General features: G+C 39.1%; 1 protein-coding gene across 1 annotated transcript in view; it reads right to left on the bottom strand.

Annotated features, from left to right (window-relative positions):
* Positions 1 to 58: 58 nt before the first annotated feature.
* Positions 59 to 25,712, bottom strand: part of LOC109464671 (unconventional myosin-VI-like) — a 54,079-nt gene continuing 28,425 nt past the window's right edge. The window contains exons 17-33 of the mRNA XM_019761712.1: positions 25,305 to 25,460; positions 25,118 to 25,156; positions 24,877 to 24,970; positions 24,481 to 24,611; positions 23,928 to 24,005; positions 23,426 to 23,555; positions 22,329 to 22,419; positions 21,758 to 21,819; positions 21,197 to 21,285; positions 20,103 to 20,311; positions 19,224 to 19,356; positions 18,722 to 18,828; positions 16,366 to 16,454; positions 15,871 to 16,002; positions 15,083 to 15,115; positions 3,962 to 4,210; positions 59 to 3,194 (exon numbers count right to left, since the gene is read on the bottom strand). Of these exons, the coding sequence (XP_019617271.1) occupies positions 2,992 to 3,194; positions 3,962 to 4,210; positions 15,083 to 15,115; positions 15,871 to 16,002; positions 16,366 to 16,454; positions 18,722 to 18,828; positions 19,224 to 19,356; positions 20,103 to 20,311; positions 21,197 to 21,285; positions 21,758 to 21,819; positions 22,329 to 22,419; positions 23,426 to 23,555; positions 23,928 to 24,005; positions 24,481 to 24,611; positions 24,877 to 24,970; positions 25,118 to 25,156; positions 25,305 to 25,460 (2,025 nt within the window). The 3' untranslated portion in view covers positions 59 to 2,991. The remainder of the gene's footprint in view (positions 3,195 to 3,961; positions 4,211 to 15,082; positions 15,116 to 15,870; positions 16,003 to 16,365; positions 16,455 to 18,721; positions 18,829 to 19,223; positions 19,357 to 20,102; positions 20,312 to 21,196; positions 21,286 to 21,757; positions 21,820 to 22,328; positions 22,420 to 23,425; positions 23,556 to 23,927; positions 24,006 to 24,480; positions 24,612 to 24,876; positions 24,971 to 25,117; positions 25,157 to 25,304; positions 25,461 to 25,712) is intronic.

Raw genomic sequence — 25,712 nt, 5'->3', positions numbered from 1 at the left:
ACTAAATTACATAGAACAAAAGTGCAATTATTTTAATAAAACAACGAAGGCCTCTATATGGTAACAGTGATTCTTTATTTCACATTAAAATGTAATGCTACCCACAGCAGAGACTCTATAGATAGGAATGAGTTTGAAAACATTATTTTTGAGTCCAGGCACTCTTTGTCTTCCAGTGTGTATTTTTCTACTTTTTTAAAGTTTCAAACTCCATGCATCACAATGTAAAAGCACTTGGTTGCTACATCCTACAGTGACGCAAATGCCTAAACGTGTGGTTCATCATTGCATGCATGGAATGGAGTATGCATGTCCACTTCTACATACCATATTTGGTAAGAGCTACGTTTTAACACCACAGCATTGCAGAGAAGCAAACTTCCATTTGTGCACAAGTGTAATCCTCAATAGCAGTTAACTTAATAGAATGCCTGCATCTGAGCGGCAGTTAATTTCCAGGCAATGCCCCATAATACAGATTTATTATGACTTACTTGATCCACCACTACATGTACCTTGGTAAAATTCATACTGAGCACAAGACCACTTCCGACCATTCCAACAGTTACTGTATCAGTGCTAAAAGTATGCTACATACACACAGTGCTACTTTGCTGCACGCAATGCCTGACAAAGTCCACTCCTCTCTGTCTGTTCTAGAAAAAATACGACTTCAACTTAACACCTATTCTTCAATCCAAATGACCCATAATCAATTTCCTACCCCAATCTTAATTGGTCTTATATTAGTCTTTGCACTTTAAATTTTCCTACGTCGTATCCATAAAATAGAAAAGTCATTCTGGGAACCAACCCTGAATGTTTTCGCAGGTCCCCTTACATTAATAATAAATGCCAGGGCCCACAGAGTGCATTATGATTGTCTACATCTATTGCATAGAGCCTACACATCAATTACGTAGTTGAGTGCACTGCTGACAATCTGTGTAATTGTGTTATTGAGGAATTCTACTGTACTGGACAGATTCATGCAACAGTAGACAATTGTAGGGTCATCTACATAAAATCAGCAGGGAATCCACATTTATCCACACACACCTACATGTACCAGTATATATCCTGTAATGCCACACCCCATAAAGGGTCTACGAGGCAATTTTACACCTAAATCTATGACTATGCAAGAGCCTCAACCAAATTCACTTTCTGTGGGTTCTGTAGATTATATTGTCAATATTGAAGACCTGCTTCAGCAATTATTAGATCTTTGAAATAATTTCTCAGCCATCCAGGCATCTTGATCGGTTCAATACTTTTGGTTAATGTTACGAATAAGTTGCTATGTTTTATGCTGTGTGGTTAAGTTCCTATTTGTATGATGCAGTGTCCACAAGCCTCAGACTTTGATATGTTTTTTGAGAAAGGCACGTTCTCAACACCACTTATAAATGACTACTGCAGACTGTTATACACTCGCCTCACTGCTACATAGTCGTAAAATGTGAACAATCTACAACAAAGGTTCTTTTCTGTCTTATGTTGACAGGCTCGAAACGTTAAAAGGCACATTCTTTAGCAGTTTTTATATTGGTTCATACTTGAAGTGCAGAGCCGGCTATGGCTTCTCCATAAACGTAATAGATTACTAGAGAGTTACCATTTTCCCCAGACTGAAGTTACACTGGGAATATTAGAATTTAAGTGCATTTATGGTAATATGAAGAATAAAAAAGCTTGACCAACGGGTAGCATCTATACATCAAGAATAGTTTTTTTCCATTTAACATTTAGATCTTTCTCTTTAAATTGCACTTCTATTTCGTGTCCATTTTACACAGAATTGTTCTGGCGTAAATAGTGCAGATAACAAACCTCACTAGAAAATTGAGAAAAAATTGCAGCAATCACACATGAATTATCACATCAATGCATCACTTCTCTAAGGAAATATTAGTGCATATAAAGCCTTCCTTACATTTCCACGCTTGAGGCAAAACTATAGCAGTAAAAACTGTCCCTTGTTGGGAAGAGCACCTCCAAATGACAGGCATGTTTCTAAAGTTTCCACCAGTAGAATCTACCGTAACTGTTAAGTGTTTAATTACTGACAAATATCACACAAGTTTCTTGTACTCTATTCTTGTAACTTTTGGCTTCAACACGGCAATAACTTAAGCCAACATCCTTTCTTTCTATGGTCGAAACATGTCCCTGGAAGGCTATGAATCATCATGCTTAAAGCTGCATTATGTAACATTTAGACAAAATAAAGTCAATTTTCGTGTCATTTCTTTACAACGTAAGTTGAATCAACCCTACTCCATTGCAAATAAGTGCCGTTCACAAAGGAGAGGTGCCAAGATATGATGACTTATAAGTGTGTTCAAAACCTGGAAACACAGCTGTCGGCGATGTTTGTTTACATTCTGGTAATTTGTGGTGGTACCACAAACTGAGTTTGCTCAATGTCGGCTGTTTAAGTGCCAACCATGAATGTCAGAAATGTGAGATAATTGCACAAATATGTTGAAAAGTAATTTATAATCACATTAAGATTTTTTTTCAACCAAAATGTTTCAATTTTTGGTGCAAAAATGTTACATAATGCTCCTTTAATAGTGGACTTTTTGTGTCATTAGCATGACTTTAAATGTTACATGTCTACATGTACATGCTTGTCTTCCATGTAATCCATAAGACCTGCTCCACACTAGAATCAATGGTCAATAAAGTAAAAACACATTTTGCTATCACCACATGAATGTGCCTGTAACACTATGTAAAACACGTGTACAACGTACACCATCGTTACAACAAAAATTACCACATTTCCATTATTGTTCACTTTGAAATTTCCATAGTAGGCTTCTCACATGACACCCAAAACATTCACAGTACACAGATTCCTATCACATTTTCCAAGCCAATTTTTTTTGCAAAGTACATTAAGCTCTTATAAATTACTTCTACTAAGAATGATTGAATGTTAAATATTCTCTCATTGGTCCCTGTTGCTTAGAACGGTGCTGGTTACTTCTTATACTGCTGCTGAAGCATGGCTGTAGCGTACGTTGGACGTGCTTGTTTGGACTGGATGGCTTGCATGAGATACTCCCGCCCGCCGGTGCGGTTCCACTGTTCCTCGAACTCCCTGGCGATGATCTCAGCTCCGCGTTTGCGCGTGAGGCCGGTCTCATCCAGACTCAGCTCACACATCTGCATGTCGTCTTTCCCTACAGAGGAGAGAGACAGATTTGAAGATATCTTTACATGCAATGATTCCCATAATGCAAAAATAGGTAAATTATATAAAAGACTGCTTTGTTATTACAAAAAATACCAAAACTCATGATTAGCCCCACTTGAATGTAATGCTTTTTTTCTCTCTTTTTTAACCTTTATTTAACCTTGGAGACGTACAGAAAGTAACCGTACACTCTTCGGCCTGAGCCGCTTTTCAAGAGTTCAAGGGAGGTAGGTCAGGGGTGTTTTACAAATGCCTCGGTTCAGTTACAATAATCGGTTATAAAAATACAATATAAATACATACAATACAAACCCATACAAAATTCAAACATTATCTCGATTAATATCTTATTGCCATCATCAATACAACGTCCAAGTTTCATATCACAATTATGCTAGCTCTTGTTGTTTGGGTAATTAGGATATATTAGGTTTTATTCTACATTCTACAGTTCTATCTATTTCTATCATGTTTGACTTTTTGTGTGCTGAAGATTGTTTTATATTCGACTGAACGACATGGAAGATATTCATACTAAACAAAAACATGACTCAACAAATACAATTTCAGGTTTGCTATTCTACTTAAATAGAAGTTTTCAACAAAGGAACTTCAAAAGGCTACTAAAATATCAATCTTACAGGGAAGCATCCGATGCTGACAAAAACAAGCAAACAAACAAACAAACAAACAAACAAACAAACAAACAAAGAAACAAAACAAAGAAACAAACAACAGTTTAAATTTCCTCACCAGCAACAAGGATGACAGGAACTTTGTCCGGGTGTAACTCCATCTGGCGAGCGATCCACTGCCCGTCGAAGTGTGCGTACCAGTACCCCTTCTTCCTGTTCTGGTTGTCCTTGTACTGGTCCGCCGGGCGTATAAACGGGATGCGGAAGTACCGTTGTTGACGGTTGGGCAGCGACTGTTGTCGTGGCGGCAGGGGCGGGGCCTGCGCCATCTGGTTCATGGACATGGTGCGCTGGCGCTCACGGTACGCTGCAAGAACAGAGGCCACAGGTGAACTCTGGGTAATTGCAAACAGTTCACAGGTGGTTACAGCAACTAGAGGGCCAAACTTGAAGGTCAAAAGCGAAACATAGGTCACCTTGCCAAGTGTACTGTAGGATCAAATTCTGGCAGCAAAGGACTTAGATCACACCTGGCTTATCACACATTAGCCTCCTTTGCAAACTTTTTTTGGGGGAGCGACACGAGTTATGCTGCCAACTTTCTCCGTGGCAAAACTCCCCCTTTAGCATAAGTTGCTTGGCTCCCCGAAGTTACTCTCCAAGCAGAGGTTTGGGGTTATTTTTTTTATCGGGGTTTCTCTTTTGCAATGGAATTTTTTTTGGGTTGGGTGAGAAAAAAATTCCAGTGCAAAAGAGAAACCCTGATAAAGCCTAAAAACACGCCAAAAATAACCCTAAACCCAAACCTCTGCTTGGAGAGTACCCCAAAGTCTGCGAATGAGGCTAATCACACGTATTAAACTGATCATTAAACACATTGCCAGCAGAGAGAGAGGAGTCCACTCAAACCTGCTTCATCATCCACACACAGTGTCATTGTGTCTATTCTCTGCAGATGAAACTTCACATAAAAGGCTTTTCAAACCACCTGTTAGTTTTTGCTGCACTTCATTTATTGTTTTCCCAAACAGCCCACACATAGAGATACTTTGTCTCTCTGTACTTTGTGATCATTAAAGATATCAGTACAGCAGTTTGGATAACTTTTACAAATCTTCGTATTACCGGTACCTCCTGCAGATGCATAGTTGTGTCTATATTGCTAAAATGTATGAATTGAAAACATGTATAATTTTTTCTATGACCAGATTCCTTGTGCACAACAATAAGACATCTGCCTCGAGGATTGTGATGTCATGAAAAAAACATGCATAATTCTGCTTAATGCAGAATATGCTTTAATCCTGAATTCTGCACAACATTAAAAGAACAACGATAATCTGATGAACAAACTGGGTTAATTGCCGACAGTAAAAGCTCTCACGGACTCAGACCTGTACTAAAAGCCCGCGTATGAATATTCCGGGACCAGCTAAGAGATTTAAAGCCTGATTAATGTTGTCTTCTGGTGTCATCAATAAGATGACTTCTTGGCCCAACTCTTCCTCCTGAGAGTACTTCTTCCCTGCATTATTGATGCACAGTGGCAGTTTGGCTCAACTTGCCGTCTGGAGGCATTTTTCACCCGTGCATTTAAGTTCAATAGCTTTGAGAAAATGTGACAGGGATATATACTAAGGCCTAGGAAAAAAAATGTTGTGTTTCCTGTTTCCTGACCGACCCTAGAAAAACCTGCCGACCCTTGCCTTTTTTGGGGGGTGAACCCCTGCAAGGAATATGAATAGTTTAATTTTTGGAGCTGATCAACCTTTTCTAGCTCCATGATTTGACACCTAAGAGATAAAACGTTGTAGTTGTACAATTGGTTTTCTAACATTAACATTCACATTGAAAATAAATTAAAGTATCCTCACACTTGGTTTTACTTTCAAATTGTTTAACTGTATTGTATAAGTTGGAACCCTATATAGATATCACTGAAGTCTAAAAAAAGGAAACAAAAAGATAATCACTACCTACTGACTCTAATTTTTTCAGGACTGAAACAGGAAACGCAACATTTTTCCTCATGCCTAAACTGAGTTTATGCAAGAGTATAGGATATATGGGTGATAAAAGATACAAGATCTATAAAAATCATCATCATCATCATAGTTTACATGTATATGCAATCGTGTACTAGTAACTGAAAGTTATAAAGTTATGAATGTGCACAGTGGAATTTTACATCATACTACAAGTACTTCATGCGGAAAATTAATGTAAGAAGAATTTGTAGACTTTTGAGGCTGGAATAGTTATGTATGTCTGGCGTATTAGCATGCATAGATATATGAAACCCGGAAAGTATTAATATCTATAGAAAACTTAAATTTACAAAGTTATGAATGTGCACAGTGGAATTTTACATACTGCAGGTAGCTCAATTTTTTTATAGAAAATTAAATCTAATACACTTTTGAGGCTGAAACAGTTATGGATATCTGGCATATTTTCATGCAGAGATATATGAAACCCAAAAAGTATTGATATGTATAGAGAAATGAAAGTTAAAAAGCTACGAATGTGCACAGTGGAATTTTACATACTGCAGGTAGCTCATTTTTTTTTAATAGAAAATTAAATTTAATAGACTTTTGAGGCTGGAACAGTTATGGATGTCTGGCGTATTTGCATGCAGAGATATATGACAGCCAGGAAGTATTGATATGTATAGAGAAGCTGGCAGGAAACTTGGGTCCGGGCCAGGGTAAGGTGATACTTGGTATGCACAAAGTGAAGCTGACTTTCTAGTAATGGTCCTGCAGCAAAGGGGTATAACCACTGATGGATGTGTCTGGGACATGTCAGCTTTCCCATGCATGCAAAACGGCACCTGTTTTCCCCGTTTTTAAATTGCGCCATTCTCTATCGTCCCGACCACGACCTAATGCGGACTGCTGGTTGTCAGACGGAGGAAGCTGCGGAGAAGACAGTTGGTGCCAGCGGTAGGGCTTCAGATCTAACAGACAGATGTTGGGTGGCGGTACCGGGAGGAAAGTTCCAGAGATAGATGCGAGGCAGTTGTGAACTTGACCTGACAGATTTATCTCAGTCACATCAGGATTTCCGCAATTTGGCACTAAGGACAGAGGGATAGTTTCACACAGGGAACTTGATGGAATTTCTCTTGAGGTGTTGGCATGGCCTTATTTGAAGAATGGGTGAGGGTGGTTTCTCGTGACTTTCTCCCTTATATGGAGATGTGTGGATGGATTAGGAACCACCTGCGATGACATCAGCCTACAACTGCACAGACTGAGCAAAATGCTGTTCATATACAGAATTAGAAAAAAAATGCATTTGCTCATCAGTGAGACTACAGTTAAAGCCATCCAATGCAATTTCAGGCCGACAAAACCGGATTTTCAAACTAATCTTCTGGTCTTTCTTTTAATGTAGTGAGTTGAATCAATCCTATCCCATATGCTTGTTTTGTATTGTCGGCTGGTTCTAGCTAGTTATGGGTGGTACCCTAAACATAAAGAGACCTCTCGCATAGCTTGTTTTGGGGCTATTTCATATGCCTCAAAACTTAGTATAAATGATGAAAATGAGCTTATATTGGCAGCGAATGTCAACATCAGACAGATTTCCTCATCCAGAATATTTTTTTCTTTTGGTTCCCTGAAATTGCATTGGCTGCCTTATGATCATAGGAAAAAGGGCTATGTGTTCTTCATTGTTATCAAACAGAACAAATGAGTTTTTTCTTTCTGATGTTTCAGGAAGATGTATGGAGAAGTTTGATGATAAAAGTGAGCTCTGAGCAGTCCACTGATTGTAAGGTTTGATTCCTCGGTTGTGGTTATCTGTCTCAACCGCTATATCTGTTCCTCGGTGATCCAAGAAATAAGGCTTATCCTATAACTAACATAGAAGCCTAAGGTCACACCAATTCAATTTCTTGGTTAACGGATTCGACTGCTTCATTTTTTTTCTGATTTGCAAAAAAAAAAATTCAGAATCAACTGCAAAATATTTTGCCCTGAACAGTTGAAAACAGTCCTTTTCTTCCTAGTCATTAGTTATTCCATCTTTCAATGCAGTGGTAAAAGTTCATTAAAAGTTCAAAATTCATTGTTTGAATTTTGAACCAGCCTGGTGTGTTGACTTCATGGCTCCTATCGTACCATTTTGGGCCATAATAGGATGCCTAGGCATTCATTTTTATTTTTTTTTCGCCCGCCCGCCCGCTCCCTTATTTTTCTAGAAAAATCCGTTAACCAAGAAATTAAATTGGTGTGGCCTAAGTCACCTTGAAATAGTTTAGGTGTCCCTTGATCCCCTTAGACAAGCCTGTCCTACATCCGACAGATCGATAGATTACTTAAGGTCTCATTCATGAGTTTTTTCCATACATTAGAAACCATGCATTAATGAGTGACTTACGAGACCGTGTTCCCTATGATCCTACATTAAATCAATTGATATCTGTCATGCTATGTTGAGCACACTTACTCTACGTCTCATAAAAAAATGGCCAACGACTTCTATACACACGATCCCCTTTTATGGGAATCACAAACTGCACTTAGCAGCTGTCCGCAAGAGGCCCTCCCGCGCTGCAAACCTACGACCGCACAACTCACAACAATGGACTGTGCACGTCCGACCTAGCGCGCGGCTGCCGACAATTACGTCCTAATTTCATCAGTTACAAACAAGCTTTCACCGCTTTGACGTTTTACATCAGTTGGGATGGCTAAAGGGAAAATTCTCACCAATAAAAACACGCGTTCATACAGCCGTTTAGTTTTTGACTTGGTACTCTTTTAGGGGGTACACTCGGAGTAATACATGAATGAGACCTTAAAGACACTTGGTAATTGCTTAAGGAACAGCCAGTCACACAGCAAGTAAAATGGACTCATTTGGCCCAAAGAACATATCGAGCGGGACACTTCTTGAAACTAATTGAGCATAATTCCTTCTGGCTTGCTAAGGTTGTGTGGGGAAGACAGACACCCTTGTGAGAGACCTTGGAAACCCCTTTGGAGACTCACAACTGTAATTGACAACCTGCTGTCAGCAGAAAATATATATTCAATGTTCGTCCTACAGCGTACATGTGATAAATTTTCCCCGAGACAACAGCTGCAGACAGATAAAGTGAGAGAGTAATTTCAGAGGTCTGGACATCAGCCAGCAGCCCTGTTAGCTCAATAAAGGCTGGGGAAGGGCAAGAGAAATCTGTCAGTGTCCCAATGACCTACTTTGGTAAAATACCCACTTGGTCAGAGTCCAAAAACTCCCAGACAGATTTCAGCATCTGCACATTTACAGTTCTGAACTTAACAACTCAGGGCTGTGACTTGCCTACTAATATTACTAAGTGGCTACAAGAAAATTTGTTGGTTTTGTTTCCAGATACCATAAGAGTTAGGACAGTATCAGGAGTTGTAATCTGGTTGCTGGCTGGTGTGCAGGGAAATAGTTGTCATGTTGTGTCTCTTTTGCTTTTCATTCATGAACTTTTCTTTCAACTACTGGTACATTTAAAAGGCTTACTATAGATAGATAGCTCATTTTCTGTTATATGTCAGACTCAAGTAAAAGTACACTGTAGCATGTTTTCTGTAATAAGTCCTACTACATTTACCAAGAGCTCATTTTGTATAATAGTCCCAAATCAAGCAGAGATGTTATCCATAAAAATCAAGTTTGCATGGCCTTCCCTATTATTAGTGTGAGGTATTCCATCCCACAACCTGAGTCCAAAATACTTTTTCTGCATATCTGCACATTGAAAATTACCTGCACCAGACAAAATTTACCTGCACCACTCATACTTTGAGAAGAATGGATCATATATACTATAAATTGTTCAGAAATGATTGCTATTATTTCTTTTAAAATTCACTTTTTATTAGGTCGTAACAGTCAATGCAGCAAATAAGCACATATACATGATTATATTTATAAACCCAGGACATGGCCCAGTGCAGGCAGACATCAGAAATACCTGCACAGCTCCAATTTTACCTGCACTAACCTGCATATACCCAGTACATGGACCAGTGCAGGTTAGGTGCAGGTAGACATCAGAAATACCTGCACAGCTCCAATTTTACCTGCACTAACCTGCATATACCCAGTACATGGACCAGTGCAGGTTAGGTGCAGGTAGACATCAGAAATACCTGCACAGCTCCAATTTTACCTGCACTAACCTGCATATACCCAGTACATGGACCAGTGCAGGTTAGGTGCAGGTAGACATCAGAAATACCTGCACAGCTCCAATTTTACCTGCACTAACCTGCATATACCCAGTACATGGACCAGTGCAGGTAGACATCAGAAATACCTACACGGCCCCAATGTTATCTGTACTAAAGTAAAGTGCATAAGAACCTGGTATTTCCATCCCTATATAAATGTTGATCCCTCTCCTTATGCAACAAATGTCTGTTCAATCTGGATCATCGCTGATGGTCTGCCTTTAACGGAATCATCAAATTGCACGCTTCATGAAATATTCAAGTCCGCACATGCTCTTGTCAGCCGCACGGCTAAGTGGTGGGGGTCGTAAAATGTAAGCGGGTGGTTTATTGGTGCTAATGAGTGACGGCTGGGTGATTTCATACTCGTGGGGGATAGCGCGGGGGCCGTAAAAATAACCACTAGTAACGTAATACAAGAAATTAGGACCACAACTTCCGTTACTGTAGTCATCCATAGCCTGTGTATAAATGATATGCTACAGAATACTGTAAATCATGATTTTTTTCGTGGTACTTTAAAGGCATTCAATGTGATTTCAGAGCAGCAAAACTGAAAATATTCTGAATAAGGCACTCTTTATGATATTGACACATACTGTTTCACGTTAGCACATTTCAATTAGTATATCATACTTAGGGTATTCAACACTGCAGAAACAAGCCCCAAGATGAGTCCTTTATTTTCTGGGTGGTACCCTAAAAATCAGCCCAGGGCCCTTCCAGTAACCATTTTCTGTCAGGGTTTGGGGAATTTTTGCTCCATCAATGTCAATATACATTGGGCCAGTGTTGTTTCAACTGAGTATGTAAATAAGTGACTAGAATATTGTCTTTGAAAAATCGGGTTTCTGAGCCCTAAAAACTGCATTGATGTCTTTAATATTTGCGGTTTTTGTGATCACCTCTGTATCGTGAACTTTTTCATCATTACCGTTAACAAGTACGTCATTTATCGAGTTTCTTTTTTTCTGCACCTGTCGCCACCGTGAACATATTATGGTTCCATGAACACCTCAATTTTTCTCAGACTGTGAATTTTTGCTAACGCAAACATAAAGTGAACTAGAGTTCCCCGATCTCATACCTTCGCCAAATGATGTTAATCTTTATGACTGACAAATTATAGATTGGATTATTCCCCCCTGATTTAAGAAATAGGAACCTAATTTTCATGAATTATATCATTTTATCATAATCTCAACCAAAAAAAAACAGTCTTATATTAACAAACAATGCATTCTAGTATTTCCTAATAAATTATGCAAATGAGGTCCTGATTTGAATAAATTATCTTTAATGATGTTCACCTCAATTTAACTTTCAAATACCACAAGTATGAAATTCCAGGCAGTTATCATTACATAATTATAAAATTTTCTCATCAATTATGCAAATTAGGTCATTATTAACATAATCAATATCTTCCTGTTTTTCTCTCGTTGTAAATTACCAATGTCACAAGCTTTAATTGTCCTATCATGGAATGCAGCTGATTTATAGAATTTCCCCATAAATTATGCAAATTATATCCATATTTGTATAATTGTTACATAATCATATGAAGGATCACGTAAGCTACCTACATACCAAAAATCACGACGATCCGTGAACCGGTTCTTGAGTTATCCCCTTTTGAATATTTTCAAGAATATATGGCTGCAGTTCCAGAGCAAGCCGCTAGGGGGCCTAAACTCACATCACTTCTTCCCCAGCACAAGAGCTACCTACCATGTAAATTTCATCACCATAGCATGTCTAGATCATGAGATATCAAAACCGGAAGTTCAGCTGCAGTACCATAACAAGCCGCTAGGGGGCCCAAAATCTAATCATTTTGAGGTCTCATCAAGACCTACCCACCTACCAAGTATCAAGACAATCCATCAAGGCCTTCTCAAGTTATCGTGTTGACAGACAGACAGACAGACACACACACACACACACACATACACGAACGCCCCTGAAAACATAACCTTCTTGGCGAAGGTAATTACAGTTGTACTGATTCCATACCCTGAGCAATGATATGCTACTGAATAAGTTGAAAACCCTACACGACAATTGCAACGTACATTTGCATGATGTCAAGGCCAGTATATGCTACCTGCACGACAGCATAATACACAGTAATGAGCCTGGAATCCAAACCTGGAAACCCTGATAATGATATTCTCGACTCATTGAAACAGTCAATTTGCCTAACTTCTGAACAATGCAATAACTGCCTAACTAATCAAGCAACCTACCAGTCCCAAACAGTGACAATTACCTAACTGATTCGTCGATGAAGGTTAGACATCCAGGTAATACGATATGCCAAAAAACAGTTACTCAAGCAACTGGATATGATTTTGAAAACGTCAGACGTTTCAGCTAGTATCCACTAGCTTTCGTCAGTGACTGAGAGACCAGAGGGGAAAGCAGGTTTATATACACAACCTGTTGATTGATATGCAAATAAAGTGAAGACAAATTTTTTTTGGAAGTCGAAAAAGGGAACAAAAGTCAGACAAGTCAAGACAAGATGATGCAAATTAGTCTGAAAGCTCCTGTTATACAGGACAGGAGCTTAAGTGTTGTCTGTCCTCGGGGCTGGGAGTGCCAAATCCCAAGTGCCGGAAAGATCGACCCGTAGCCCCATCACTTCGTATGACGTGTGCTCACTTTTCACCTCCATACCACCCAAGGAAGCAGTGTCAGTAGTCAAGGAAGCCTTGGAAGCCGATGATACACTTGCAGATAGAACCAACCTATCCGTTGACCAAGTTTGTGAGCTACTAGAACTCTGCTTAGGATGCACATACTTTACCTACAAAGGACAGTTCTACCAACAAATGCACGGCTGTGCTATGGGATCACCAGTCTCACCAATTGTTGTAAACCTGTACATGGAGAAGTTTGAAAACAAAGCCCTCAGCACTTTCAATGACACTCCCCCGGCCAACTGGTTTCGATATGTAGATGACACTTGGTGCAGATTGAAAAAGAGGGTAGCTGCTGACTTCTTTGACCACATCAACCAGATAGATGACAACATCAAGTTCACACAGGAGCCAAGCCATGACAACATGCTCCCTTTCCTAGACACCAAAACTATCGTAGAGGAAGATAGTAACCTTCGTTTCGAAGTGTACAGGAAACCAACCCACACTGATCAGTACCTGGCCTTTGATTCCCACCACCCTTTGGAACACAAACTAGCAGTGATCAAAACTCTCTTCCATCGTGCAGACAACATTGTCACTTCAGACCAAGCCAAAACGGACGAACATAGACACCTCCGAGGTGCCCTGGCTAAATGTGGCTACCAAAACTGGACTTTCAACAAAGCGCTCAAACCTTCAGATCAGTCTAAGAAAACCCAGAAGTGCAAACCATTGACCAACAAAAACAAGGCCAACATCACTATTCCGTATGTCCAAGGAGTATCTGAGAAACTCCGACGGATCTTCCAAAACTTCAACATAGCCACTAACTTCAAACCTCACTCAACCCTCAGACAAAGACTGGTACACCCTAAGGACCGACCTCACAAGGGTACCAAGGCGAATGTTATTTACAGACTCAAATGTGAGGAGCCCAATTGTAACAACACCTACATCGGAGAGACAAGTCGACCGCTTAAAGTAAGGTACAAAGAACATTGCCGACCTAGTGCCAACGGCTACTCCTCAGCTATTTTCCACCACCTACAACACAACCAGGGTCACTCTTTCAAACTCGAGTCCACGGATGTCTTAGACCGCAAAACACGCTGGTGGGAACGGGGTGTTAAAGAGGCAATATATGAAAGAATGTACAACCCCACCCTCAACAGGGAAGGGGGGCTACGGGTCGATCTTTCCGGCACTTGGGATTTGGCACTCCCAGCCCCGAGGACAGACAACACTTAAGCTCCTGTCCTGTATAACAGGAGCTTTCAGACTAATTTGCATCATCTTGTCTTGACTTGTCTGACTTTTGTTCCCTTTCGACTTACCAAAAAAATTTGTCTTCACTTTATTTGCATATCAATCAACAGGTTGTGTATATAAACCTGCTTTCCCCTCTGGTCTCTCAGTCACTGACGAAAGCTAGTGGATACTAGTTGAAACGTCTGACGTTTTCAAAATCATATCCAGTTGCTTGAGTAACTGTTTTTTGGCATACCTAACTGATTGATTGCAATGGTGCAGGTTTCACAGATCAACCTCCCAGTATATGCACCATTGCACCAGTGTAGGTATGTAGAAAAAAGTATTTTGAGCCCTGCATCTGGTAACTGAATCGAGATATCTTTCCCTTTACCATATCACCAACCTTGCAACCAACCATTCCCAAGATATACATAAGGCCATGTTGATTTGATTAATATGTAATATGGATGACATCCTCTGGGAACCCCAAAGCTGATGCGAGTGTGCGAATAAAACAAATTTGGAAAAAAAAGGTTTCCTTCATTATGAAATCTACGTGGTCATGAAGGTTGAACAAATGACTAAACACACAGAGTATGTTATGGCAAATAATAGGCTCTTCATTTTCATTTCTTCACATTTTCTTCTTTTCCTTGATTTTTTGCATTGAATGAATTTAGTATAATTGTTTTCCAATATTTCTTTTTGTAATTTACGGCATATATTTCCTCATTTTGCAGCTGCTTTGTACAATTTACAGTACGGCCTAAAAACTATTTTGGAAAGGGACGAAAATTATGCGTCATCCATATTATCTAATCAACATGGCCTATTCAGTAATTACAATTACAAACACCTACATGTAGTTACCACCTGCCATGCATATAACCAGCAGTTAGTAGTTGTTAAACAACCATAAAAACAAACACCTTGAATCAAATAGTGCAGCTGAAAATAAAACAACTTGTTGTTATTCAACTGGAAAAAAAGAAGAACTGGAAAAAAAAGTTACAGAAAAGTGTTGATGGTTAGTGTGCACAAGTTTGCCCATTGATAGCATCAGAAGGTGACCCTGGCTTGGACGGTGAAAGCACCCAAATGTAGAGCAATACTCACGATCGGTTCTAACATACAAATCTACATCCTCATCTGTAAGGAGAGGGAAGACAGGTTGAGATGTTGGAATCGTAAAAATGTGGAAGAAAGTTTGATTTGGAAACTGCAATTTTTGACAGATTCAGAAGTGGTTGGTGTTCCTGATTCTACTTGATTGTATTGTCAACTTGAAGATGAAGTTGGGGAATAACATGTTCATAGAAAGATATTTTGCAGAAAATAAGGCCACACCAATTTAATCGATCAGTTCTCGGATTCATCAGCTTAATTTTTTTCTGATTTGCAAAAAAGCAACAATAAAAATCAGGTTCTGAATCAATTCCAAAATGCGCTCATGCTTTGAACAGTTGAAATAAGTCCCTTCTCTTCCTATAGTTGTCACAGTTTTGTCTTCTATCAATGCACTGTTTGATTAAAAGTTTAAAATTCATTGTTTCAATTACAAGTCAGTCTGGTATGTTGACCTCAAGAACCAATAATTTCTTGCTTTGGTGTGGCCTAGCACTGAATAAAAGTTGAAACATACTGTAGTTCACAATTTATTAGCGGTACTTTTATGTTTGCCGTTTTGCGGTCACCTCTGTACCACAAACTTGTCATTACCGTGAACAGACAATTCACCATTTTCTTTTTCCTGCACCCGCCACCACCGTGACCATATACATGTAGTTCCGCGAACATGTCTATTTCTCTCAGACCACAAATTTTGCTACCGTGAACATTAAGTGAACTGTAACATTCTAAAGAAGTGTAAACTTGTTTTGGGGAGATAAAAACTCTCGACAAACCTTGCATGACTGAATCGGGAGCGCGCTCGTCCTCGGTGCCGGCAGTGCGTTTCTTGTTCTTGGTTTTCCAGGCGTGGTACACCTTCAGACGGCGGTGGAACTCCTCACGACAAGCCTCCAGCAGTTCAACATCTATGACGAAAAAGGGATAGTTTTAGTCAGAGTATTCTGTAACGTTAATTGGTTTTTATAATCATTATTACTATCAAAATGACCTAATGTTAATAATTAAAAAGATGTACATGTATAGTACACAATGCTGAACTTCATTCCAACACAAGCTGGAGTGCCTTGATTGATATACATGTATGGCCTCCTTTATACCACAGAGTCTAAAAATTTGATCCTTGTTTACTCGTGTGTAATGGAATAAAGTTCAGCATTGTACTAGAATTACTACAAACACAGATAAACTTCAATGATAACTGAAGATGAAAAAAAACTGTTACAATAAGTACAGGTCATATCTAATACACAAGAAAGGTATCTACTGACCACAAGACGTGTTGATGGCATCTCGCAGCTCTGCGTACTTCCACTTGCTCAGCTCATACTTCTTAGAACCCTGCTTGGTGGCAACAGCCCTGTGGACATGATATAAAGTCACAAAGTCATGTACGGTCTTAGAGCTGAGAGTTTTCCTGTCCTTCAGAACTCAGGAAAATATTACCAGCCTTCAGGCCACATCAATTTAATTTCTTGGTTAACAGATTCGCCCACTTCATTTTTTTCTGATTTGAAAAAAAAAATTCAGAATCAACTGCAAAATGCTCATATTTTGTCCTGAACAGTTGAAAACAGTCCTTTTCTTCCTAGTTGTTACAGCAGTGGTATTGTTAAAAGTTCAAAATTCATTGTTTAAATTTTAAACCAGCCTGGTGTGTTGACTTCATGGCTCCTATTGTACCATTTTGGGCCATAATAGGATGCCTAGGCCTGTTTTTAGTTTTTTTTTTTTTGCCTGCCCGCTCCATTACTTTTCTAGAAAAATCCGTTAACCAAGAAATTAAATTGGTGTGGCCTCAGTTGTAAATGCACAGTTGCTGAATGCCACTATACGTCTGAAAGACTTAGTAACATATAGACATATTCAATTGAACTTTATATCAACCATTCAAGGTGGATTTGGACATGCTTGGCTGCTACATGAAACAAGGTTGTTGACAACACAAAGCAGTTGAAAAAGCAATAACAATATGCACTGTTGTCTGATCGTCAAAATGCATTCCTGTCTCCTGAAACTGAAAGCAAAGAAAGTGCAAAATTACAACAAAGGATGATCACAAGCATTAACTTTCTCTCACAACAAGTAAAATTACTGTTATTTAGGTACACATTGTGTCGAGCAAGATGCATGTATTGTGATTGGGTGTCACACATGATTCTGATTGGTTAGTGTGAAGTTGGTGGTGAAATGTGATTGGTTGGAATTATGAAAAGTGTGTATACTTGACGGATTGTGATTGGTTAGTCTGCAGAGCCAGTGATTGGGGTCTGCCGTTGGGAAGGAGATTCCTGGAAAAATCAAGACATAGCAGATCAATCATTAAGTATTCAAGTTACAAGAATGGTGTGCAAAAATTAAATCCTGTGATGATTTGTGTTAAAAAAAATCATATTTAAAGTGCAAAAAAATCTTGAAAACCTTTAAGGAAAAAGGAAATATGGAAAAGGTGCCCGAAATCATTTGTATTAGTGACAATTGCTGATATTGGAAATTGGAGTTTTGATTGATTGTTCAAGGTCGTCTGAGATTCTGAAGGTCATACTCGTCCTGAGCGGGTTGGGCTGCCTCCTGGAAGGCTTCAGCCGCGGCCTGAACGGCACGGGGTGCAGGGGTGGGCGTGCTGACAAATAAACAAATTACATAAACAAATAAACAAACAAAAAAAGGTAATTTCGTGTCTTGCTATGAGATATCCTCCTGGAATATTTCTGCAGAAAACTGTAACAGTTATGTACTTAACAAAAGATGACATTCCATAAATTCAAAATTGATGTGAGGTTTTGCTGTCACATTGATGAAAACCAAAATTATATGTACATGTTCTGCGGAAGTATTGGATCAAATTATCAGTCGTCTGGGCAATTACTGTCTATCATTTCACACCAAGTGAACCTAGAGTGACATGAAGTACATTTTGTACATGCTCAACCCTAGGCCATTCTGAATTCTGAATGTTTTGTGTAATATTTTCCAGGTGACACTGTCACTGAAATATCTTCAGCAAAAATAGAGACAATTCAAAATGTGAAAGAAAACAAATGCTGTATTAAAAGTAAGTGTGAAAGAAATTGTTAGAATTGTTAAATGACATGTATGATATGTATGTAAAGTTCAGAGAGTAGAGGGTATAGTGTGAAAAATACAATATTCAATATCTAAAAGCCTCTCAGTGCTCAATGCAGTAAAATATCACACAAACAGGCCATTATTACAACTCAGCTATCTACCTTTCAGCCATTCTGTGTATATACATGGAATCTTTCACCCTCTTCTGAAATTATTCTGTACTTACTGTCTATCATTTCACACCAAGTGAACCTAGAGTGACATGAAGTACATTTTGTACATGCTCAACCCTAGGCCATTCTGAACCCATATAACCCAGCCATGATTTTTTTTCAACCTTTACTTGACCTTGAAACTGTACAAACTCTTCCGCTTAAGCCGGTTTTTAAGAGGTCAAAGTGAGGACAGTCAGGGGTCTTGATTCAGATAATGATTTCATTGTGGTTACAGTTACATGTACATAATAGTTTGAACAATAGATAATAATACATACAAATTCAAAATACAGATATAAATTTTCTCTCATCTCAGTAACATTTTACTAATGATTGACTGTACCTCTTGAGCTGCGGTGCCTCCTGTGGTTCCTCCACGATCTCCTGTCCCTCGTCCTCGGCCAGACGCATGGCCAGCTCACGGTCTCGCCGCTCCTGCTCCAGGATAGCCTGTAGTGAGGAAACGCACAAACATCAACAGTTACCACAATGTACAACGATCATTTGTCACTTCATAGGCTGTCACTGGCCAGTCATGTCATGCGACACAACGAGATGGCAGGTTTGGTTCTTCTCAGGTCACCAAAGGAAAAGCACAGATGTGGTCGCCCTTCTTTAACTTTGAAGAAGGGGATCGAAGAGGATATAGGTCTGGAGGGTGTTGAACTGTCCTCCGCCATGCAAGACAGGAACTTGTGGAGGCAGTACATGGCATCATCATAAGGATGAACTGAACCTTTTAGCCTTTATATGTACCGGTACCAATCTGGTGACGGTTCTAGCCAGCATCTGTCTTCCATGTACAGATCCTCAGACATTCCTGTATTCTTCAAAGAAGGCCTTACCTGGTTCTTTGCTTCTTCCTCAGCCTCCTTTGCCAGCTGTTCCTCGATCTCCTTCTGTAGTCGCTTCTCTTCTTCCTCCCTCCTCTTCTGCTCTTCCTCTTCCTTCTTCCTCTGAGCTTCCATCTCTAATCGTCTGTAAAAAATGGTGCAATCAAAGTTGTCATTGTTCGGTGTATGATTTTGATGATGTCGAATTTTAGAGCAGGCTATGACAGAAAAAACAGCTGCCGTTTTGGTAACACTTCCTTTGAGCCTTTATCTCTACTCGTCTGTAAAGAACAAGCCCTTTCAATGGTACAATCAAATTCGTTGCGGCTTGTCATATGATTTTGATGATGTAGGATTTTAGAGAAGGCTGTGACAGAAAAAAACAACTGACAAGGACCTAAAACAGCTTTTTTTGGTAACACTTTCTGTTAGATTCCATTTCCAATCATCTGTAAATAAAGAACAAGACCTTTCAAAGGTGCAATCGAATTTGTCATAGCTTGTTGTATGATTTCGAGAATTTTAGAGAAGACTGTGAAAGAAAAAACAATGACATGGACCTAAGACAGCCTTTTCAGTAACCCTTTCTCTGAGCATCTATCACTAAACGTCTGTAAAGAACAAGATCTTTCAACAATACAATCAAATTTGTCGTAGCTTTGTCGTACGATTTCAATGACTGAGAATTTTAGAGAAGGCTGTGACAGAAAAAAAACTGACATGGACCTAAAAAAGGGTTTCTGTGGTCACTTCTATATCGTGAACATCCTGACTTTCTTAATCTGCACTTGCCACCACCGTTCCACTACCATGTCCATTTATTTCAGATCGTGAAATTTTGCTACCGTAAATATAAAGTGATTAACTGTTTAGCAACTCATGTGAACTTACAGTCTCTTCTCCTCCTCCTCCTGTTTGCGTTTCTGTTCTTCTTCCTCGCGACGTTTCCGCTCTCGTTCCATCTCCTCCTGAATCTTGCGCATGCGTTCCTCCTCCTCCTGTTTCTTCTTCTTGGAGTCGAGTGTCTTCATGAGCTGGGTGGCCTGGTTGTACAGGGTGTTGTACTCCTTGTCAATCTGCTCACGGGTCATCATGGTGGTCTGTACAGATGACAAGCATGTTAATTCAATCAATCAATCAATCAATCATCCGCAGGCATCATGTTCTGATGCATAGCGGCCACAGTCATGCACAGGTCCTGCCAGGTTGATCTGTTACTGGCACAGACCCTCCACATTAATTCAGGCTAACATTTTATAATGTAATACTGTTAAATGAGGTTACTGATTGATGAATGTTGTTTATTGAATTATTATTAAATGGTAAATGTTAATCAGAGAACATTCTTTCAAAGTAGTTAGAAGTGAATGTAAATAGTAGTTTTTATATAAGAGGATTAGTACATGTATATAAGAAGAGTAGTGGTTGTCTTGTCAACACTAATGGAGATCCCTTAATAAACAAACAAACAAACTAACAAACAAAAAACAAGTGATTCAAACTAGGCCATCATTATTTACAAAATGTTTAACCATCAACATTTTGTACTTATCCACGTTATTGAAGATAATCTTTATCTAAAATCATAAAGACTTTACTTATAATTTTTCTATTTATTTATTTGTGCATAACCCAAAGAATACTGTAAATCACTATTTTTTTGTGGTACTTTACTATATTCATGATTTTCACGGGCACTTCTGTACCACAAACTTGTCATTACCGTGGTCAAACAATTTGCCGACTTTCTTTTTGCTGCACCTGCTGCCAACACGATTGTATAATTTTAGTTTCGTGAACACATCCATTTTTCTCGGACCGCAAACTTTTGCTACCACGAACATAAAGTGATTTACTGTACCATTTTGTCATCTCCATTTAGCTTATAGTTTGCATAATATGTTCCATCAGTTAGAGCTGAATTTATTGTTAATAAAAAAAATCAATGTTATGATGATTTATAGCTGATATGAGAGTGGCTTTACCTTGATCTGTTTCACAAGTCCATTGATACCTGCCTCCAGGTCTGTCACCTGTTTGCCTGATGACTGCTTGTCCTCCTTTAGAGCAGAAACTAACAAAAAAAACAACAATTGTTACTTTGCTTAGATTGTTGACTAAAAAGTACACATAGTATGATAAAAACGGATCATAGATATTCTTATGAACTGTAAACAATCTGCTGAACCTGTAGATTGGGAACTATGTTACATCTTAAGCAGTTGACACTTTCTATTACCATCTAGCCAATCAGCATCCTAGACACTCAACAACTTGATGTAACTAGCCAATCAGCATCCTAGACACTCCACAACTTGATGTAATTAGCCAATCAGCATCCTAGACACTCCACAACTTGATGTAACTAGCCAATCAGCATCCCAGGCACTCTACAACTTGATCATTATGTAACTGGCCAATCAGCATCCTAGACATACATTAACTAGATGCAACTAGCCAATCAGCACCCTGGACAGACAACAACTTGATTTCCCTGGCCAATCACGATCCTCTATACTTAATTTGTGTCTAATCTGATTACCTACCCAGCTGGTGCATCTGGCCACTAAGTGTCTTCAGAGTTGTCACCTTCTTCATACCGGCAATTCTGAAATGACACGTTCAAGTGTTGAAACCTGCAAATCAAAACCCTATCAACAGTACAGTTATTTGTGTAACCAGCCGTATTGTATTATAATAATATATACTTTTAATATAGACTTGTTACCACACAGATTTGTTGTTTTAGTCCTGTTTTCAGAGAGTGTGATGATTTTATAGAAGAAGAAGATCTGTATTGCACGACAATTGCACATGGTACAATGTATGGCAAACTACATAAAGAGAGTAACAAACAATAAAATAAACAATAAGGGATAGCACAAGTCTTTGATTAAGTGTTACAATCGAGTGGGCTAATCAGAAGTTTTGGTATTTTTTTTCTAATAACAAAGCAGTCCTTTATATATATCTACCTACATGTATTTTTGCGTTGTGGGAACCATTATACCTGACTGTATGTTACAATCATTTACAATGCATCAACTGCACAATTTTGATGATATTTTTTCTTACACAGCCACAGAGAAGTTCTTGGTAATGTCATGTAAGACTGACCTTGGTTTGTGTTTCTTCATGCAGATCATCATCCTGAATCCAGACTGGATCTTGATGAGAGCAGCTCTGCGGTACAGGATCTTGTTCTTCACTGAAGAGAAATATTCATCCAAAAACAAAAATCAGCTCAGGATTTTGCTCTTCTTGTAATAACTGTGATCATGGTATATGATGTATTTACAACATTTTCGCAACTGACTGCAATACTGCTGAATTTAAAAGAGCTTTTGTAACTGATGTCTGTTCAGCACCAAGGACATGTCATGTGTACAAGTATAGTGTCATGTTCTCGACTTTGAAAAGTTTGAAATGTATACCCTCTAAAATGGTATATCCTGCATTTTCGAAGAGCAAATGTTGCTGGTAGACAAAGCTTAGTTTAATGACATCTCTTGCTGTATCTTTATACACTGATTTTTGTCCATCAAAGATGACGGATTGGGCAAAATTGTTTGCCTGTCACGAGCAGTATAAACGGATGCTGGCTAAAACACTGACATTAAAGAATGAGGATAAATCAACATGAGATTGAGGTACTTGATGATAATATGGATAAGTCAACATGTTGGGTTCAAAGGCATCCAATGCAATTTCAAGGTGGCAAAACTGGATTTCAAAGTCAATTATGTACTAATAGTCATCTTTTGATGTAGCATCCTCTTCCATAGCATACGTATATCTAACATTATATCTTTGAGGCAAACACGTGATGTCACTGATGGAAAACAGTTCCTTATTTTGTATCAGGGTCTCAGCAATGTATGGATAGTACCCAACAATTATGGGTAGCTTGCTTTGGGGCTACTTCAAACGCTTAAATTAAAGTTCAAGTATGAAATGGGCTAAGACATGGCAGTAAATGTCACTATTATTAATTATCCTTATTCAGTATTTTTTGTTGCCCTCAAATTGCATTGGAGAGGAGATAGGCGCCGCCAAGATTATAAGCCTACTGAAACATCATGGCGCAAGTCCAGACATGCTGCTGGCTGCCATGATGCCCCTACGACCGTTCACGGTTATGGGTCTACATACATACATACATACAAATTGCATTAGATGGCTTTACGTAGTTTGATGGAAGTGCTTTTCCTTACGTTTGATGACAGACAGGGTACACCACTGGGCCTTCTTCCAGCGGGACTGAAGCAGCCACTTCCTCACCTTAGCAACCAGCGCTGCCAAGTGTTCAGGGTCCGACTTCATAATCTGGTCAAACTCTGCAAACTGGGAGGGATGGAAAAGTAAATATCATTCATTTCATCGCTCGACCGCAAAGGGGCCAACTTTGTTTACCTGATACATTTGACCCAGTGTGGATCACACATTTCAGAGAAGCCACGTGACAAGTCTCACTGGGTCAGTCTACTGAAGAAGACCAGAGTGATTCGTTGAAGGGTCTAGGTGAAAAAATTTCTTTGTGTTGGAACAAGAGTTTTAACTTTAAACATCATAATGTCAAATCAACTGAAACAAATATGTCAGTCTCCAGTACAGTCAAAAACATTGGGAGAAATTTGCTTGTCATGATACAAAAAGTAAACCCAATATTGTTTCTAAAAGATGATGATGTATTAGATAGAACATGTATTGACTCACCTTCCCTGGCCTAAAGAAGACCTTGGTCAGACCAAACTTGAAGTCATTTTCATTCAGACCCAAAGCCTTAAAGAGAGCCTGTAAGGAAGAATTGAAGAAAATGTGTTATAAATCTCTTATACCTACAAGAACATTTTCATCTAACCCATATAGTGTATGTTTTAAATGACATCGTGTACACAGTTTAATGGTGGATTCATGGTGTAAAACGATTTTAGCAGTCTCCATATGAGTTTTTACATTGTAAGTCATTCCCACAACCATACATAATGGTGGCACCCATCTCCGGTTCATTGGCCCTTGGGCCACACAGTTGTACAATCACTATAGCAGGGGTCTGGTCCACTGGTAGTGATGTGTGTTTACTACCATACATTTTCCCACATGATGTGTGCTAAGCAGAAAAGGCAGTATGTACCATTTTTAAAGTCTTATATATCAGTGGTTGGACTTAAAACCTACCGCATGCAAGACCATTGTAGCAGTTACTTTGGACCAGAATTTGATATTAGATGTTAACAAGCTCTTAATATGTTTTTTTTTACTTCCTCACCTTACAGAAGAGCCTGGGGTCCAGCCTGGCCAAGTCTGCTGGTAGGTACTGCTTGTACATGTTGTACAGGTCCTGGAACTGGGCACGGGAGGGGAACCCACCCTGCATCAGATCCAGTACAGACACCATACCTGTGGGTACAACAACAGCACTGTAACAACCATGTTACAACAACTCTACATATATTACAACAACCCAGCCCATGTTGTACAGATCCTGGAACTATGCATGGGAGGGGAACCCACACAGCACAAAAAACATACCTGCAGGTACAACATCACATTGTTACAAAATGCTACAACAACAACAACTCTGTTACAACAACAACTTTTTAGTGATTGACTGACCAACCATTAAATACAAAGCACAACAAACAATGGCCACAACTGTACGTACCTGCACACTGCAGCTGGGAGAGGATCTGAGCTCCCTCAAACATGCCGCTGGTCATCTTCAGATTGGGCTTGATGCAACGGACAAATGCAGAACCCTGGAGAAAAAGGTGTCAGTAGCAATATATCAACGCTACACTCAAAAGCATACTGATAACCTGACCTAAGATTCTACCTTTGCAGCAAAAACATTACATGTAAAATGAGAGATTTTCAAGGACATACATGTGTAAAATTTGCCTTACCGTATTTCTCAGTTTATCCAGCAGCTGTTCCAACTGAGTCTATAATGAGAGAAAAAAAGGAGGAATTTGTATACATGTACAAAGTCAGTTGAAGTAGGATAACATTGGGAAGTTTAGAATACATGACATCAAAGTCTTCCGTTTATCTATTTTAAGAGTGTAGAGTTGCCAAATAAATGAGATATACCTTGAACTTGTTGCCCACACTGATGAAGCCCAGCTTTCCTGATGTCTTCTTCTTCTTCTCCCCAAACAGGTCCTGTATGAAGGGGTCCTTACTCTCTTGTATAAGGAACTCCAGCGAGTCGTGCAGAGCATCATTGTTCTTCTCTATGAACAGTTTCTGGGGGAATTTCAAAGTAAAACGGGATGAAAACTTTATTCCTGCTAAATTATGCTGTGATAAGAATAAACATGGCACATCAGGGCTCGAAGTGCTTTTTTTTCTGCATACCTGTACTGGTGAAGTACGTGTAGCATTAAAAATTACCTGAACTGAACAAATTTTACGTGCATCATTCTGAAAGTATGTATCACAACTGTTCAGAAACCATTTGCCATTATTTCTTTTATACTTCATAAGTAGTAACAGTCA

This window comes from Branchiostoma belcheri, unplaced genomic scaffold, assembly GCF_001625305.1.
Source record: "Branchiostoma belcheri isolate BF01 breed outbred unplaced genomic scaffold, Haploidv18h27 scaffold14, whole genome shotgun sequence".
Taxonomy (NCBI): domain Eukaryota; kingdom Metazoa; phylum Chordata; class Leptocardii; order Amphioxiformes; family Branchiostomatidae; genus Branchiostoma; species Branchiostoma belcheri.
The sequence above is the reverse complement of the archived record's forward strand: the minus strand, read 5'-3'. Positions and strand labels throughout refer to the sequence as shown.